General features: G+C 40.8%; 1 protein-coding gene across 5 annotated transcripts in view; it reads right to left on the bottom strand.

Annotated features, from left to right (window-relative positions):
- Nucleotides 1-19,523, bottom strand: part of shroom3 (shroom family member 3) — a 100,479-nt gene that overhangs the window by 40,773 nt on the left and 40,183 nt on the right. For 4 of the 5 annotated variants that reach the window (XM_075456184.1, XM_075456183.1, XM_075456182.1 and 1 more), the window contains 2 exons: nt 18,949-19,134; nt 3,056-3,181 (listed from right to left, as the gene is read on the bottom strand). In XM_075456184.1, coding sequence (XP_075312299.1) covers nt 3,056-3,181; nt 18,949-19,134 — 312 coding nt within the window. Of the gene's footprint in view, nt 1-3,055; nt 3,182-10,156; nt 10,875-18,948; nt 19,135-19,523 lie in introns of those variants that run through there. The other variant, XM_075456186.1, reaches the window with a different exon arrangement.

The following is a 19,523-nucleotide window of genomic DNA, read 5'->3' as shown; positions in this document are numbered from 1 at the left end:
GTTTTTAGAGTCTAACTCTTGTTTTTAGAGTCTAACTTTTGTTTTTAGCGTCTAACTTTTGTTTTTATTGTCTAACTCTTGTTTTTAAGAGTCTAACTTTTGTTTTTAGAGTCTAACTTTTGTTTTTATTGTCTAACTCTTGTTTTTAAGAGTCTAACTTTTGTTTTTAGAGTCTAACTTTTGTTTTTAGAGTCTAACTCTTGTTTTTAGAGCCTAACTTTTGTTTTTAGAGTCTAACTTTTGTTTTTAGCGTCTAACTTTTGTTTTTAGAGTCTAACTTTTGTTTTTAGAGTCTAACTTTTGTTTTTAGGGTCTAACTTTTGTTTTTATTGACTAACTCTTGTTTTTAAGAGTCTAACTTTTGTTTTTAGAGTCTAACTTTTGTTTTTAGAGTCTAACTCTTGTTTTTAGAGCCTAACTTTTGTTTTTAGAGTAACTTTTGTTTTTAGCGTCTAACTTTTGTTTTTAGGGTCTAACTTTTGTTTTTAGAATAACTTTTGTTTTTAGAGTCTAACTTTTGTTTTTAGCGTCTAACTTTTGTTTTTACAGTCTAACTTTTGTTTTTAGAGTAACTTTTGTTTTTAGCGTCTAACTTTTGTTTTTAGAGTCTAACTCTTGTTTTTAGAGTCTAACTCTTGTTTTTAGAGTAACTTTTGTTTTTAGCGTCTAACTTTTGTTTTTAGAGTAACTTTTGTTTTTAGCGTCTAACTCTTGTTTTTAGAGTCTGTTTTTAGAGTCTAACTCTTGTTTTTAGAGTCTAACTCTTGTTTTTAGAGTCTAACTCTTGTTTTTAGAGTCTAACTTTTGTTTTTAGAGTCTAACTCTTGTTTTTAGAGTCTAACTCTTGTTTTTAGAGTAACTTTTGTTTTTAGCGTCTAACTTTTGTTTTTAGAGTCTGTTTTTAGAGTCTAACTTTTGTTTTTAGAGTCTAACTCTTGTTTTTAGAGTCTAACTTTTGTTTTTAGAGTCTAACTTTTGTTTTTAGAGTCTAACTCTTGTTTTTAGAGTCTAACTCTTGTTTTTAGAGTCTAACTTTTGTTTTTAGGGTCTAACTCTTGTTTTTAGAGTCTAACTTTTGTTTTTAAAGTCTAACTTTTGTTCTCTGAGTCTAACTTTTGTTTTTAGAGTCTAACTTTTGTTCTCTGAGTCTAATTTTTGTTTTATAGCCTCCGTTCGTCTCTCTGGATCCGACTTTCGGGGCTCTGCCCTCTGGGTCTCAGCTCCACGTCTGCTAATGCAAAGCTGATGAAAGTTTGAAGGCCAACATTGGACAGCACAGTCAGGAGGGTGTGCATGTGTGTGTGTCGGTGTAGGATGGGAGAGAGGAGATGGTAGGCGTTGCCAAGGGTAACTCAGAATCGAGGGGGGAGGGGCTTCAGGAATGCCCATCTTTGTGGGCAAAGACGTCAATGCCCCGTCCTCTCCCTCTCTTTGCCTCTCAGAGTCCTTTTACTTTTGCCTGCAAGAATCACTGATGTCATCTGATGACGTAACCCTGCTGACCAGCAGCTCCACTTCACACAAACATGACAAATGATAACCTCTCTGTGTTTATGCAACTCAGACTCCGGCGTAACGTCTAACAGGAGCTGCATATCTGAATCCTGAAGGCAGCAAAAAACAGGACAAAGACAACTTTCCATGCTTTAAACCAGGGCTGGGCAACGATTAACATGTTTAATCTAATTAATCACATGATTTCCCTGATTAATCACGATTAATCACATTTGTACGCAGAATCCCAAAATGAATCCAAAAGTAGCGTATAGCTTTTAGCATTTAGCTTTATTTTAAATGTGCTGCCATATGAATGAAAGTGCCATAACATTTGTTGTGCAAACACACTTTTAACATCAGCATCTTTCTGTAGTTTTTATGTAGAAGCCTCGCTCCACTGTCTGTTTCCTTGAATGACTTGCTGCTATCAGTTGTGTGTTTTGCCTTTAAGTGATATTTTAGACTGGAACTACTACGCTGAGAAGACAATTCAACTTGGCAGTGTTTACAGATGACTTTGGTTCTGTCGACTCCGCCGTCTGGAAGAACTTTAACATGAAAATGGCCGAGTAAAAGTTCCGTACCCTTCTCCATGTTTGGTGGATCCGCCGATTACTTTCTTTTCCTGTTCCACAGCAGACAGCAGCAGAGTTTTACAAAATAAAAGCCTGTGAGCAGCAGACTTTTACAAAATAAAAGCCTGTGAGCAGCAGACTTTTACAAAATAAAAGCCTGTGGGCAACAGACTTTTACAAAATAAAAGCCTGTGAGCGACAGGCTTTTACAATAATAAAGTTTGAGTCCTGCATCGGACGGCCCTGTGCTGCATGTCGTTCCCCCTCTCTCTTCCCCCTGCTTCCTGTCTGTCTGAACTCTCCTATCCATTAAAGGCACAAAAGCCCCCCATTTTTTAAAATAAATAAATAAATAAAATAAAATAAAAACTGTGTTAATGCGCGATAATTAGTTAAAATGTCCATGAATCTCTTTGTCTGTCCTCTTCTTTTCAGCAGCACAAACCTGATAAACCATCTTATCCAGCGTGATCCGACTACATCACACAGGACCTCTTTGTTACTTCTCACTCGAAGAAGTTCAGGGGTTGGGGTGAAGTTACTGGAGCATAATGCACTAGATTTGACGCTGAAAAAGCCGCCATGTTGAGCCTCTGGCTTCTTTTACTTTATGCTGATGACGTGCTGTTAGTTCAGTTCAGATGAGCCAATGAAATCCATCCTACTGACATCTGAATGCTGCAACCTTCAAAACTTAGTGAATACAATACAGTATTCACAATATTCAGTTATATTTATTCCCTAAACCTAATTGTGTTGATCATCATTTACCAATATTCTCTGATTATTTCCAGATTTATGGGAAAATATGATAGATTTTCCATGTCGTCTCAGACTTTTGGATCCTTTTCTATGTTTTCCTTGTTGGTTCCTCTTAAAAGTCCCCACTTTCTGAAGGTAAAGCACATGTTTGTATGGTAAAATCAGGTGTAAACACATAATCAGGATGTGGTGAAGTGATATTAGCCGAGTCCTTGACTCACCTGGCATGGTAACTGTGGGGCCAGGCACTGCTCATCGTGTCCATCGCTCCTTCTTCCAACTTCTGCCCGCCTTCGTCGAGCTTTGTCGAGTGCCAAGAATGAGGACGAGACGCCGGCTCACTGCGTCTGAGGGGGTAAAACCAGACAAAGCGCGTTGAACCAGACATAAAACCAAGATAAAGCTGTTAGTATCTGTGCGAAGGAACATCATCTAACAGGAAAACTCGTCTCCACGTTGTCAGGATAGAAGGATAGTTAGGATAGTCCATTATTGTTTTATTATAAGTGTATTTTAAGCCCAGAATGCAGCAGTGATGCTGCTGCAAAGCACTGTTGGAGGGAACTTATATGGTGGGAAGATTACAAGAACATTCCTGCTGAACAGCAAATGTTGTAAATACACATTTCGTAGATCTTTCAGTTCACCAAAAAAGAAGAATTAAAACGCTAAAAATGCAGAAATCCCTCCTTTACAATAACTGAAAAGCCCCACAGCAACAAATCAAATCAAAAAGTTCAGCCCCAGGAGAGGCCTGGCTGCTTTCTGGCTGCTTTCTGGCTACTTTCTGGCTGCTTTCTGGCTGCTTTCTGGCTACTTTCTGGCTGCTTTCCGGCTGCTTTCTGGCTGCTTTCTGGGTGCTTTCTGGCTGCTTTCTGGGTGCTTTCTGGGTGCTTTCTGGGTGCTTTCTGGCTGCTTTCTGGGTGCTTTCCGGCTGCTTTCCGGCTGCTTTCCGGCTGCTTTCTGGGTGCTTTCTGGCTGCTTTCTGGGTGCTTTCTGGGTGCTTTCTGGCTGCTTTCTGGGTGCTTTCTGGCTGCTTTCTGGCTGCTTTCTGGCTGCTTTCTGGGTGCTTTCTGGCCTCTTTCCGGCCGCTTTCCGGCCGCTTTCCGGCCGCTTTCCGGCCGCTTTCTGGGTGCTTTCTGGCTGCTTTCTGGGTGCTTTCTGGCTGCTTTCTGGGTGCTTTCTGGGTGCTTTCTGGGTGCTTTCTGGGTGCTTTCTGGCTGCTTTCTGGCTGCTTTCTGGCTGCTTTCTGGATGCTTTCTGGCTGCTTTCCGGCTGCTTTCCGGCTGCTTTCCGGCTGCTTTCCGGCTGCTTTCCGGCTGCTTTCCGGCTGCTTTCCGGCTGCTTTCCGGCTGCTTTCCGGCTGCTTTCTGGCTGCTTTCTGGCTGCTTTCCGGCTGCTTTCTGGCTGCTTTCTGGCTGCTTTCTGGCTGCTTTCTGGCTGCTTTCCGGCTGCTTTCCGGCTGCTTTCCGGGTGCTTTCTGGCTGCTTTCTGGCTGCTTTCTGGCTGCTTTCCGGCTGCTTTCTGGCTGCTTTCCGGGTGCTTTCCGGCTGCTTTCCGGCTGCTTTCCGGGTGCTTTCTGGCTGCTTTCTGGCTGCTTTCTGGCTGCTTTCCGGCTGCTTTCTGGCTGCTTTCCGGGTGCTTTCCGGCTGCTTTCTGGCTGCTTTCCGGGTGCTTTCTGGGTGCTTTCTGGGTGCTTTCTGGCTGCTTTCTGGCTGCTTTCTGGGTGCTTTCTGGCTGCTTTCTGGCTGCTTTCCGGCTGCTTTCTGGCTGCTTTCTGGGTGCTTTCTGGCTGCTTTCTGGGTGCTTTCCAGCTGCTTTCTGGGTGCTTTCTGGCCTCTTTCTGGCTGCTTTCTGGCTGCTTTCTGGCTGCTTTCTGGCTGCTTTCTGGCTGCTTTCAGGCTGCTTTCTGGCTGCTTTCTGGCTGCTTTCTGGCTGCTTTCTGGCTGCTTTCTAGCTGCTTTCCGGCTGCTTTCTGGCTGCTTTCTGGCTGCTTTCCGGCTGCTTTCAGGCTGCTTTCTGGCTGCTTTCTGGCTGCTTTCTGGCTGCTTTCTGGCTGCTTTCCGGCTGCTTTCTGGCTGCTTTCTGGGTGCTTTCTGGGTGCTTTCTGGCTGCTTTCTGGCTGCTTTCTGGCTGCTTTCTGGGTGCTTTCTGGCTGCTTTCTGGGTGCTTTCTGGCTGCTTTCTGGGTGCTTTCTGGGTGCTTTCTAGCTGCTTTCTGGCTGCTTTCTGGACTTCCTGGAGCCATGGTTAATAAGTGCATCATCTAATCTAATACTGAGGGAATATTTGTTGCACATGCTTGGCTACGCTGATTGAGTCACGATCTTATTTTTCATTTTAAAACCGGCCCGTTAGTATGTGGCCCGCGTTGGGAGATCTGATGCTGAGCTTGTGACTCAGCTCTTAACTGCGGGACTTGGACATATTTGGCTGCGTGTCAGCTTAACCTCAAACTGAATTGATAAAAAAGTACAGACGCAGGGTGTAAAATATATATTCATGACTGCATCACATCCGACACTCACACCTCATGTGTGCTGCTTCTTTCACCCTGAATAGATCCTCATTCACAGAACCAGATTTCTTAAACCCGCTGCAGGCTGTCGACCACAGAACAGAGTTTACCGTCAGAGCTGGGACCAGAAAAGGGATCTTTTCAGCGTTAAATATCATCCCACCGTGTCCTTTTCCAACAGAGAGCGAGCTCTGCCCAGCTCAAATCAATTCTGCAGTACTTTTAGTCCCGGGGGAATAAAAGGATGATTTCTCTACATACGTCTAAGACTGGAACACGGGAAAAAATACACAAACAGTCAAAGCAAACAATCAGAGAGAAACTGTCCACACACACAGCTGCATTTACTCACAGCTGAAGATGAAAACTAAGGCCCCAGTTAACATCTCCAGAGGCTCAAAAGGGTCTTAAGGAGGATACCAGAGCGGCAGAAGGGAGTCAGGATGGACAAGTCTTGGATAGATAAGAAGTAGAAGAGATTCTGGAGACTTTGAGAAAGAGAGCGTATTAAATTGTGTAAAATTGGTAACAGATATTTTTTTGAGTTTCCTTAAATAAAGGGCTAGTTCTGCAAAAAGCCATCCGATATGACTGGAACTCGCACAATGCAAAAGCCAAGCAGCTGTCTGAGAACAGACACCGAAACCTCAGAAGAAGAAGAAGAAGAAGAAGAAGAAGAAGAAGAAGAAGAAGAAGCACTCTCCATCACCAAGGCAGACATCTGTCACACCTTTCCTCACTTTGCTCTCTTTTTTCCCCCCCGTTTAATTTCTCAGATGATATTATGTACATGTGACATTATTGTGGTCATTAACTCGTGTTTCCCTGTTCCAACAGGTATCCTTTGAATGGTGTTACAGTGTTTGTTGTCCCCTCTTTTCTGTCTTCTCAAACCCCAGCTGGTGGAGGCGAATGGCCACCCTTACTGGTTCGAAGGAGTTGTTTCTCTCCAGAGTCGCCTCGTGCACTCTTAGGACGGGAGATTGGACTGAAGACAAGTTTCTGTGCAATCTGTTGGTTTCCTTAGCTAGGAAATAGTTTTTGAATTGGCTCTATATGTATAAATTGGATTATTTAATAATTAAAATTAATATTATTAATAATTATAATTAAAATAATTAAATTAATAATTAAACTCAACGATACTATCTTGATTTAGTATACACATTTAGACCTTTATATGTGTGTGTATATATATAGATATACTCATTTATTTATTCACATATTTTTCATTTATTTATCTCTTTACCACCATGATTCTTACACAAGCAATGATATTTTTGTTTTGTGGATAAAAACGTCTTTTTTTAATTATTATTATTGTTATTATTATTATTTTTTCTTCTTCCAGTTATTTATTTAAGAATTTTATTTTAATAATTATTATTGCTATTATTGTCGTTGTTTATTTTTCTTGTATGTACCTTCTTGTTCTATGTTGTTCACCGTTTGTAAATGAACAAAATGTGCAGTAAAAATATGTTTAAAAAAAAAAAAAAGAACTCAAAGCCTTCAAACTACAGGGCGATGTAACCCGCCTCTACACAACGTGGCGTCACACAGTAGCAGGTGTGTTACCACAGCTCAGAGCGGGTACCCAAAGCATTAGGCAGACCGACCAAACCACTTTCTGGATCTACAACAAGAGAATCTGACTCAGGGCCCCACCCAGATGTGAGAATGTTTGAGCAATAATCAGAGCTAACGAGGCAGCGTGGAGCCAATCAGACAAGTCACCAAACAAATGTTTCATATAACGAGTTGATGCTGCTGCTCTGTTGGCCTGCATCCCCCCAGCAACACCATCACAAACACTGAATATGGCACAGATGCTGAAATGGAACAACTGCACCAACAGAGAACTACATGGAGGGCCGTGATTTAAAGGGACAGTTCGCCTCTTTTGACATGAAGCTGTATGACATATCAGCAACATCATTTATGAACATCTTCTTACCCCCTGCTGCGTCCTGTGAGCCGAGTTCCAGCCTCGTTTTGGTGTTGATGAAGGTAGTCCGGCTAGTTGGCTGGGGTTTAAAAAATAAAGCGTTTTGCTTCTCAAAACAATATGCGTTCAACAGAGTAATACATTTGCATCACAAAATGGTTCTCCAGGAAAAAGTCAGACCTCACAATCTCTTGGCCCTATTTTCTCTCCCTTCGTATCACTGCCAAGGGATCGTAGGGCCATGTATGTAGTATGTAGTATATAGTATGCAGTATGCAGTATGCAGTATGCAGTATGTAGTATGTAATATGTAGTATGTAGTATGTAGTATGCACTATGTAGTATGTAGTATGCACTATGTAGTATGTAGTATGCACTATGTAGTATGTAGTATGCAGTATGCAGTATGCAGTATGCAGTATGTAGTATGTAATATGTAGTATGTAGTATGCAGTATGCAGTATGTAGTATGTAATATGTAGTATGTAGTATGCAATATGTAGTATGCAGTATGTAGTATGCAGTATGCAGTATGTAGTATGTAGTATGCACTATGTAGTATGTAATATGTAGTATGTAGTATGCAGTATGTAGTATGCAGTATGTAGTGTGCAGTATGTAGTATGTAGTATGTAGTATGCACTATGTAGTATGTAATATGTAGTATGTAGTATGCAGTATGTAGTATGCAGTATGTAGTGTGCAGTATGTAGTATGTAGTATGTAGTGTGCAGTATGCAGTATGTAGTATGTAATATGTAGTATGTAGTATGCAATATGTAGTATGCAGTATGTAGTATGCAGTATGCAGTATGTAGTATGTAGTATGCACTATGTAGTATGTAATATGTAGTATGTAGTATGCAGTATGCAGTATGCAGTATGTAGTATGTAGTATGTAGTATGCAGTATGCAGTATGCAGTATGTAGTATGTAGTATGTAGTATGTAGTATGCAGTATGTAGTATGTAGTATGCAGTATGTAGTATGTACTGTAGTTTGGAACACAGTGTGACTGCATGGTAGCAATAATGGCGGTGGTGATCAGGATTGGTCTAAAAGACATTCAAGGACATGAGGAAACCACAAGCCAGCAGGAATCATAATAATGATGCAAGGACATAATCTACATGTAAATATTTCAGTAAGACCGGTGCCATAAGGACAGCTCAGTGAAATAAGACCCAAGCCACCAATATGTAGGCCTCAGGGCTATCGGGTAACCGCTAACCGGTCGCTGGCTCTGAGGGGTGAATGATGGCACATGCTACACTAAGCCACACCCCCTATGTCCAGTAACCTAAAACTTCTTTAACAGAAGTTGGTATCCAGAATGAAACAGTGGAAGAAAGCCATCATGAGGATGTATCATCAAAAGATGGAACAAGTGGAGGACATTAAGAAATCCACAGTAGAGACTCTGATCTCATCAGGACCTGAGACGCAGATCTATGAAGGTTGGGGGTCTAAAGACGGGACTCCAGGTGAAGGCTGTGCAAAGAAAACAGGCCACGATACATGACAATGGCTGTGTTCGAAACCGCATACTACATACTGATCGATCAGACAGTATGCAGAGCGTTTACCCACAATGCATTTCGCTCCTGCCCGAGCCGAAATCAGCCGGTCTGAAGCTGATTTCCCTTAAGCTCTAAACTCTGTAAACTTTAGCAACATTTGAAACATTTTCAGGTGAGAAAGTAGTCGTTTAGACCCCCAACGTGCTGAAAACCTGACAAAATACCGGCTATTATCATAGGGAAAACCCTTACGATACAATTGGTGCTTTTGTTTTGAAAACAGGAAGTGAAGCTACCCTCGTTGTAGCTAGCTTGAAACTGCCGTTTTGACAGGAAATGACGATCGGCGACGTCACTTTACGTTGCATCTTGGGTAGTTTGAGTATGAGTAGTAACCTCATGATGCATACCCAACATTTCAGAGAATCTAGTATGCATCCGGGAACTTCTCGCTTCCTCAAACTGGCATACTAACTCAAAAAGTTAGTATGAGTAGTAGGAGAAGTATGCGGTTTCGAACACAGCCGATGTAATATACAATATCAGGGCCAAACATTAACATCTCAGAACTCAAACAGCATCACAAACACTTGGGTTATCTGTGTGAACTCGCCATCATTACATGTTGAACTTGTTATCTGACGGGCTCTGATAACAGAGATGTTGACAAGAATGACCGTTACAATAATCTCCCCTGGACCATCGTCATATTTGACATATCCTGTTGGTCGGTATTTACTTTCAGAGATAAACAGGAAGTGATTTTATCGGACTAAGTTGGAGACAGAAGACATGAAAGCCTGCATGTCTCTTAACCGCAGGGACCTGGGTAATGACAGGACATGACTGGAATACTTCCACACTTGTGCAGATACACCCCCCCCATCCCTATTAACTCGGTTAGGATTTTATCTCACTTTAAATTCAAATCTTAAGTCTAATAACAAGTCATTTCGGTCTGTTTCTGCGTTAAGAATTGGCCAACAAGAAGTTTTTACCAGAGTCACATGAAGAATAAGAATGAATAAATAAATAATAGTAACAAAAATAAGCATGCCTATATAAAAAATAAAGAAATAAATTTAAATAAAAAAATAAAAATAAAAGTAGCAAAACAACAGCACAAACTGAACAGTTCAAGCAATGACAAACGTATTGCATCCCTCGTACTCTATGTGCGTGGACAAATTCTCAAAGAAGAGCTGAGTAGCCTATTAATATAGTCTTATAATAATTATAATAATAATTATAATAATATAGTCTTATTAATGATCGTTGTACTTGGCTGTGTGAACCGTTTCCGACTGAACGAGGCGAGTTTTAAACCCTGTTTTTACCTGGAGGTGAACCTGAGGACTTTGGAGATGAGGCCGGTCGCCAGGCTGTTGACGTTGGCCTCTGATGGCGACCGACACAGCGCCCCGTCCGAGCGGCCCAGCTCCCTCTTCTTCTGCTTCTTCCTCAGCTTCCGGCGGTAGAACACCTCCAGCAGCTCCATTGTTCACAGTTCACAGTCCACTTTATTTTCTGATTATTTCTTCTTCTCCGCTGCTTTCTGCTCACTTAACTTTGTGACGTCTCAGAGTTCCATTTCCACGATATCTTTCCTAAAAAACCTACTTTTGGATTTCCGCTAAACTTCTGCTCAAACTTAAGCGATTCCTTCCATGGTTTGCGAGAGCTCAAAAGTCACTTAATCTCAAGCATCGTACATTTTCTCACCGTTGAACCTAACACTCTCCCCCTCAATAATAAAAAACACGCAATAACGCCCTTTTTCTAGTCAAATTTGTGACTAATAATGCAAACTTCTGCCTCCTTTTTCTGCCAGTTTCTAGACTTTTCAACTCCTTTTTGCCTTCATAACTCTTGTCCCATCCTCAGATGTGCCTCTCTGCTCTGGTTTCAGGCGCAGACTGAGCCCTCAGCCCCCAGCTCCTCACACAAATTAAGCATCATTAGGCCTCCGTACGATTAAAAGCATGAAGTAAACATCCAGACAGAAGCCGCCGCTGTGGTGTGTGAATGAGAGACACTGAGGTTCTGAGAGGAAGAGAGGAAAAAGGGGGAGGAAGAGCGAGACATAACGAGCAGCGAGACAGGGAGGGAGGGAGATAAGTAGGGTGGAGATAGTAAGGAATGAAGCAACGATCGCACCGATAGAGAGATGGCAGAGAGAGGGGAAATGGTGGCACAGATAAAGGAGTGGGAGGATGAAAACAGGCAGGGAGATGGGAGAGGGTGCTTTCCTGTTTTATACACCCGAGGAATGAAACTCAGAGCGACTTCAGGACAGGAGCGCAGAGGTAGCAATTACAGGCGTAAAGGTGAGAAACGAAGGGAGGCAGCAGGGAGGATAAACAGAGAGACGGCATGCTGCTGAAAACAGGAAGGCAGTGTGCTGCAGAGTTAAATTTAAAGCCACGGGGGAAGAAGACGTCCCATGATGCAGCATGTGGTCCCACAGCGCACAATGAACAGATTATTATTGACTGTTAAGATTATCACGGTCAGAGAAACATGGGTTCAAAATAACACCGAGACGCGCTGACAGAATGCAGATGCACTGGTTAAAGTTAAAGGGACAGTTCGCCTCTTCTGACATGAAGCTGTGTAACATCCCATATCAGCAACATCATTTCTGAACATCTTCTTACCACCTGCTGCGTCCTGTGAGCAGAGTTCCAGCCTCGTTTTGGTGTTGATGAAGGTAGTCCGGCTAGTTGGCTGGGGTTTAAAAAATAAAGCGTTTTGCTTCTCAAAACAATATGCGTTCAGTTCAGGGCCGTCCGATGCGGGACTCGAACCGGGGCCAGTTGCAGCGAGGACTATGGCCTCTTGTACATGGGGCGCCTGCTGTACCCCCTACGCCACGGACCACCCCTAAACTTAATATTTCTAATGTGAAAACATTAATTGTGTCAGACAAATAATCAAATTTGTTCAAGGCCCGTCTGCCTGGAAGCTGATCTAAACAAGCCATTCTTGTTCAGCCTTTATAATTGTACTGAGTCTGAGATGTGTCGAAGTACAGAGGTGAACTTTTTGGGATGTCCACTCCAGGGAAGATTGGCATCCATCTTGAATAATCTTGTGAATAAATCTTCTCAGGGTGGAACGATGCACTCCAAATAGCCTACTTTGGAAATGGCCTTATAACCCTCTCCTGAATGATGGGCAGCAACAACTCTTTAGCATCGTGTACACCTGAATGAACTACTTTTAAAGAGGTGCTCAAACTTTCTGATGAGCAATTAATGAAGTAAACTTGACTGCGAGCACCCGACTGCTACTTAAGCTCTTCATTTTCTGAGGGAGTCTTCTACATTTTGGTGTAGTTTGCGTTAAAAAATATGAGACATCTGATTTTTTATTATTTCCTGGTACCTAAAACTTTACAAGTATGCTAATGCCCAGCTGATGGAGTATCTAATAGGTCACGTGCCTAGACATGCAAGCAGTTAGCCTGTTTATGCTAATGCCTAGCTGATGTAGTATCTAATAGGTCACATGCCTAGACATGCAAGCAGTTAGCCTGTTTATGCTAATGCCCAGCTGATGGAATATCTAATAGGTCACATGCCTAGACATGCAAGCAGCTAGCCTGTTTATGCTAATGCCCAGCTGATGGAATATCTAATAGGTCACATGCCTAGACATGCAAGCAGTTAGCCTGTTTATGCTAATGCCCAGCTGATGGAGTATCTAATAGGTCACATGCATAGACATGCAAGCAGTTAGCCTGTTTATGCTAATGCCCAGCTGATGGAGTATCTAATAGGTCACATGCCTAGACATGCAAGCAGTTAGCCTGTTTATGCTAATGCCCAGCTGATGGAGTATCTAATAGGTCACATGCCTAGACATGCACGCAGTTAGCCTTTTTATGCTAATGCCCAGCTGATGGAGTATCTAATAGGTCACATGCCTAGACATGCACGCAGTTAGCCTTTTTATGCTAATGCCCAGCTGATGGAGTATCTAATAGGTCACATGCCTAGACATGCAAGCAGTTAGCCTGTTTATGCTAATGCCCAGCTGATGGAGTATCTAATAGGTCACATGCCTAGACATGCAAGCAGTTAGCCTTTTTATGCTAATGCCCAGCTGATGGAGTATATAATAGCTCACATGCCTAGACATGTAAGCAGTTAGCCTGTTTATGCTAATACCCAGCTGATAGAGTATCTAATAGGTCACATGCCTAGACATGCAAGCAGTTAGCCTGTTTATGCTAATGCCCAGCTGATGGAGTATCTAATAGGTCACATGCCTAGACATGCAAGCAGTTAGCCTGTTTATGCTAATGTGCAGCTGATGGAGTATCTAATAGGTCACATGCCTAGACATACAAGCAGTTAGCCTTTTTATGCTAATGCCCTGGTGGGGCAGAAGCTGATCCAGTGAGTATTTATCGGCCAGATTGAATGAGTAATTGTTTTCCTATTTGCCACAACTGGCCCCTCAGTTACCGTGCTGGCTTATCAGGACCAGATAAGTAGGTGGCTTCAATAGGGATCTATTATACAGCCTCTGCTGTGCGCTTTATATTCTTAATTTTGGCCTTTATACTGCTCTGTATTTACATGTATATATATAAAAAAAAAACTTTGGAACAGGAAATCTCGCTCTCTGATTGGCTTTCGGGTATTTGTTTAAACCACAAATCTGTCTCGTTTACAAGTTAACTGCCGTTTAAACTCAGGGTGCATTAAGCTGCAGGTAACCATGCCAACCGCTCACTGTCGTTAGTCAGAAAATGGAACCGAGTGCTGCCACGAATCCCCAAAGTGATAAACAGATTGATCAGATTGCACTCTTTACTTGCATGTGTGTGAGGGAGTTGTTTACGTTACACTGAAACTGTCCTCTGCGCAACTATGAGATGAGGTCGTTTTAGTGGAATGTGGTGATTCAACCCAAAAAACATCTACGGAGGAGAGAGGAGGGCAGTAAAAGCAAAGAAAAAGAAAAGAAGAAAGGAAAGATGAGGAGGGAAAAAGGTAAAGAAGAGGAGGAAGGGAAAAAACTAATGGAAAAAGAGGGAGTAGGGAGGAGAAAAACAGGTAAAGTGTGTCAAACGAGGGAAAGAAGAAGAGAGAAAAAAGGATAAAACAGAAGAAAAGGACAGATGGAGTCAGAGAGAGTCTGTGTTTATACATCAGTCTATCTGTCCTTCCCAAATTAACACCCAGCCTCATGGGGCTCTGATGGAACACTTCCTGTTTTGGATGACCAATAAGAGGCAGGCATAGCTGCCCCCTCCACTCAATGATATCTGATAACCACAAGGGCCCGGGGAATAGTGGGAGAATGGAGTCATTCTGGCTGCTTATCTGACTCAATGAGACCAACAGCAGAGCACATTTTAATGACTCTGCTGTCACAGACACCTGCAAACCTGCTGCAGTTCAGCCCAGATGCAGCTTTAGAGTTACTTTAGCTTAAAAGATACTTTAGCTTTAAAGTTACTTTAGCTTAAAAGATACTTTAGCTTTAAAGATACTTTAGCTTTAGAGTTACTTTAGCTTAAAAGTTGCTTTAGCTTTAGAGTTACTTTAGCTTTAGAGTTACTTTAGCTTTAGAGTTACTTTAGCTTAAAAGTTGCTTTAGCTTTAAAGTTACTTTAGCTTTAAAGTTACTTTAGCTTTAAAGATACTTTAGCTTTAAAGTTACTTTAGCTTTAAAGATACTGTAGCTTTAAAGATACTTTAGCTTTAAAGTTGCTTTAGCTTTAAAGTTACTTTAGCTTTAAAGTTGCTTTAGCTTTAAAGATACTTTAGCTTTAAAGTTGCTTTAGCTTTAAAGATACTTTAGCTTTAAAGTTGCTTTAGCTTTAAAGTTACTTTAGCTTTAAAGTTGCTTTAGCTTTAAAGATACTTTAGCTTTAAAGATACTTTAGCTTTAAAGTTACTTTAGCTTTAAAGATACTTTAGCTTTAAAGATACTTTAGCTTTAAAGTTGCTTTAGCTTTAAAGTTGCTTTAGCTTTAAAGTTACTTTAGCTTAAAAGATACTTTAGCTTTAAAGATACTTTAGCTTAAAAGATACTTTAGCTTTAAAGATACTTTAGCTTTAGAGTTACTTTAGCTTAAAAGTTGCTTTAGCTTTAAAGTTACTTTAGCTTTAAAGTTACTTTAGCTTTAGAGTTACTTTAGCTTTAGAGTTACTTTAGCTTTAGAGTTACTTTAGCTTAAAAGTTGCTTTAGCTTTAAAGATACTTTAGCTTTAAAGATACTTTAGCTTTAGAGTTACTTTAGCTTAAAAGTTGCTTTAGCTTTAAAGTTACTTTAGCTTTAAAGTTACTTTAGCTTAAAAGTTGCTTTAGCTTTAAAGTTGCTTTAGCTTTAAAGTTGCTTTAGCTGTAAAGATACTTTAGCTTTAGAGTTACTTTAGCTTAAAAGTTGCTTGAGCTTTAAAGCGGCTTTAGCTTTAAAGTTGCTTTAGCTTTAAAGATACTTTAGCTTTAAAGTTGCTTTAGCTTTAAAGATACTTTAGTTTTAAAGTTACTTTAGCTTTAAAGATACTTTAGCTTTAAAGTTACTTTAGCTTTAAAGATACTGTAGCTTTAAAGATACTTTAGCTTTAAAGTTGCTTTAGCTTTAAAGTTACTTTAGCTTTAAAGTTGCTTTAGCTTTAAAGATACTTTAGCTTTAAAGTTGCTTTAGCTTTAAAGATACTTTAGCTTTAAAGTTGCTTTAGCTTTAAAGTTACTTTAGCTTTAAAGTTGCTTTAGCTTTAAAGATACTTTAGCTTTAAAGATACTTTAGCTTTAAAGTTACTTTAGCTTTAAAGATACTTTAGCTTTAAAGATACTTTAGCTTTAAAGTTGCTTTAGCTTTAAAGTTGCTTTAGCTTTAAAGATACTTTAGCTTTAAAGATACTTTAGCTTTAGAGTTACTTTAGCTTTAGAGTTACTTTAGCTTTAAAGATACTTTAGCTTTAAAGATACTTTAGCTTTAAAGTTGCTTTAGCTTTAAAGTTGCTTTAGATTTAAAGATACTTTAGCTTTAAAGATACTTTAGCTTTAAAGATACTTTAGCTTTAAAGTTACTTTAGCTTTAAAGATACTTTAGCTTTAAAGTTACTTTAGCTTTAAAGTTGCTTTTGATTTAAAGATACTTTAGCTTTAAAGATACTTTAGCTTTAAAGATACTTTAGCTTTAAAGTTACTTTAGCTTTAAAGATACTTTAGCTTTACAGATACTTTAGCTTTAAAGTTACTTTACCTCTAAAGATACTTTAGCTTTACAGATACTTTAGCTTTAAAGTTGCTTTAGCTTTAAAGTTACTTTAGCTTTAGAGTTACTTTAGCTTTAAAGTTTATTTTATTTTTTTATTTATTAGTTTATTTGACAGGGACAATACAATCAGACATAGTTACAAATCAAAGCTTGCAGCTGATGTGATGCATACAGAGTATAGCAACAAGTGCTAATTTACAACTCCCGTCCCTGGTTAGGCTTTTCTATGCTGACACAAGACCTAAAATAGACATTAATTTACATAAGAACATTAATCTATAAATACAACAGTGCAGTTCAAACTTTCATCTCATTAATTCACTCTCACATTTTTACAAGTGAGTACAATTTTGGTTTGTTTTAAGCCAAAATTTAAGTTTAAAGGTGAACAATTTAAATTCACTGATGGACTTAATATCTGTGGGCAGTGAGTTCCAGAGTTTACAGCTTTTGTAAGAAAAGACCGACTGTCCAAACAATGTTCTGCACTTAGGGATTGTACAGTTGTGGTTGGAGCTGCCTCTTGTTGTCCTGCTGCTGTTTGGTCTTTAGTTACTTTAGCTTTAAAGTTGCTTTAGCTTTAAAGTTAAAGTAAAGGAAGCTTTCTGCACCCCGGCCATGCTTCTGCACATGTCGTAAATCTGTGAGCTGGTGGAGTTTCAGCACCACGTAAACACAAACAAGTGTTGATGTTTTGGAGCGTGACGAGATTCTTGTATGCGCAACAGTACCCCCTTGAGGTTGTGATATTCATTACACTCACAGACACAAGATACTTCCTGAACCTGACCTCCTTATTAGGATAAAACTGGCTGTGGCACAGCATCAGTATTTATAGACCGTTTGTGGGTACGGACAGACGGAGGGACTGGAGGGGGTTGGCAGTTTTCAGGTAATTCACCCACAACTTTGTTCAGTCCTAAACTGTGAGGACAGAAAACCCCTTTTTCTCAAAAGTATATTCAACATCTTTACATTGATCAATGCATCAAAGATTCTGCTGTTAGTGACAGGCAGACTGACGGCTTTCTGCCAACTCTGCCGGTCTGTTAAACCCCATTTTTGTTTGAGCGAGAACCTAAAGACCAAGGCTGTGTTCGAAACCGCCTACTACATACTACATACTACATACTGCATACTCATTCGATCAGACAGTATGCAGAGCGTTTACCCACAATGCATTTCGCTTCTGCCCGAGCTGAAATCAGCCGGCCTGAAGCTGATTTCCCTTAAGCTCTAAACTCTGTAAACTTTAGCAACATTTGAAACATTTTCAGGCGAGAAAGTAGTCGTTTAGATCCCCAACGTGTTGAAAACCTGACAAAATACCGGCTATTTACAATTTTGCTCCCACGAATTCGGCGCTACTAAAGCTAGCCGCAGTGAGCAACGCACTTCCGGTTATTTTCACAAAATAAAATACCCGTTGCCTTTTATCACAGGGAAAGCCATTACCATACAATTGGTGCTTTTGTTCTGAAAACAGGAAGTGAACCTACCCTCGTTGTAGCTAGCTTGAAACTGCCGTTTTGACAGGAAATGACGATCGGCGACGTCAGGTTACGTTGCATCTTGGGTAGTTTGAGTATGAGTAGTAACCTCATGATGCATACCCAGCATTTAGGAGAATCTAGTATGCATCTGGGAAAAAAGTCAGTATGAGTAGTATGAGTAGTAGGAGAAGTATGCGGTTTCGAACACAGCCCATGAAATGTTTTTTGGGTGACCAACTGTTTGTTCTATGTTTTTCTGTATATTGTATGTTGTTTATTTCTATAAAAATAAAGTACAAAAAAAAAAAAAAAGGGGGTAAAACAATGAAAGAAATCCAAAATGTCATCGTAAAAAACTGCCATAACCGAGTTGGGGCAAATGATACCAGCTTACTTAAAGCCCACATGTCAAAGGGTATTAAAGGTAGGGTAGGAGATCCTGGATTTTGAGTCCAGCGAAGCTGCATTTTGAAAATACACAGGTCAAAAGTCCCAACCCTTTTCTTCACTTTCCCCCCGAAGCCACGCCTCTAGAGTACATGAACGCGCAATGCTTGTTCACGAGCACAAAGGTGCACGAGCGCTGTTCTGACAGCAAGCATCGATTGGTTTGGCTAACTTTGGCTAACTTTTTCTCATGGCGGATTCACAGGTAAGAAAATACCTTTCAACATCATAATGAACCGTTTAATAATGCTAGGTGCTAGCCAAGCTGGCTCTAGTTTAGCTTCCTGCCAAGCTTCTGGACGAGTAATTCGTTCACGGAGCAGGGTACGTGCACAAGGGGAAGGAGGGGGAGGGAGGAGCAGATTGCAGTTTGATAGACGCATCAGAATCCAATCATCGTTAACAGTCCGTTCAGTATGATTGGATAGTGTTTTTCCTAGATTGTACGTTCTAGAGGCCACTAAAACTTTTCATATTTGTGTCAAAACTTTTAATTAATTGGTTGCAATGGGGGTGTGAAAAGTATTTCAAGCAATATGTAAAAAAAATGCTCCAGAAAAAGATCCCCTACCCCACCTTTAAGTGTGGTAACCATAGCAACCCGAGTCAGTTTTCCTGTTGATCAGAGTTTGACCCCCCCGAAAGGAAGCTCGGGCAGGACATCCTACCACCAGGGGTGAAGACCTCCTCGGCTGACTGCAGTAAACATGTCGCTGCCCTGACATAAACTCCCGTTTTAACCTGCTTCGGGCCCCAAAAAACACATTTATCAACACTGGAAGGAACTGTTGAATAAATGAGACGGGAAATCCTCTTCAGTGACACAATGGTCGCATGTACACTGTCCTCCTTTCCGGGCTTTTATGTTTACGGTGAGCTTTGACATTCAGACTCTCAACATGTGGAGGCACTCAGAGGCTGATGGGGGGTCTGAGCCCCCTCTTACCTGTTTTTGATGCGTAGCTGGACTGCCGAACATCGTCGGCTGTGACTGGACGAGGGTGTGGTGTGCTGTGGAGGTGGGGACGACGGGGGCAATTGAAACGAGAGAGGAGGAGGAGAAGGATGAACCGGAGAGGGGAGGGAGTTTGGTGGAGAAACAAACTCCTCGATGTATCCAGGATCGAACTCTCTGTGGAGAGAGAGACAGAAAACAGACGCTATTTAAAGAACTCCGCCTCGTTCTGCAGGATGTTTCCTGTGTTTTAGATCCATTCGTGTCATCCACTTCCTGATAATACTTTTTAAATTAAACCTTATATTAATTAGGGCTGGGCGAGTTAACTCGTTAAATATTTAACACCGATAAATATTTTATCGCACATTAACGCAGGTTTTATTATTGTAAAAGTCTGTCGCTCACAGGCTTTTATTTTGTAAAAGTTTGTTGCTCACAGGCTTTTATTTTGTAAAAGTCTGCTGCTGTCTGCTGTGGAACAGGAAAAGAAAGTAATCGGCGGATCCACCAAACATGGAGAAGGGTACGGAACTTTTACTCGGCCATTTTCATGTTAAAGTTCT

Source organism: Odontesthes bonariensis, chromosome 22 (genome assembly GCF_027942865.1).
Source record: "Odontesthes bonariensis isolate fOdoBon6 chromosome 22, fOdoBon6.hap1, whole genome shotgun sequence".
NCBI lineage: Eukaryota > Metazoa > Chordata > Actinopteri > Atheriniformes > Atherinopsidae > Odontesthes > Odontesthes bonariensis.
Note: the sequence above shows the minus strand (reverse complement) of the source record. Positions and strands in the feature narration are given on the sequence as shown.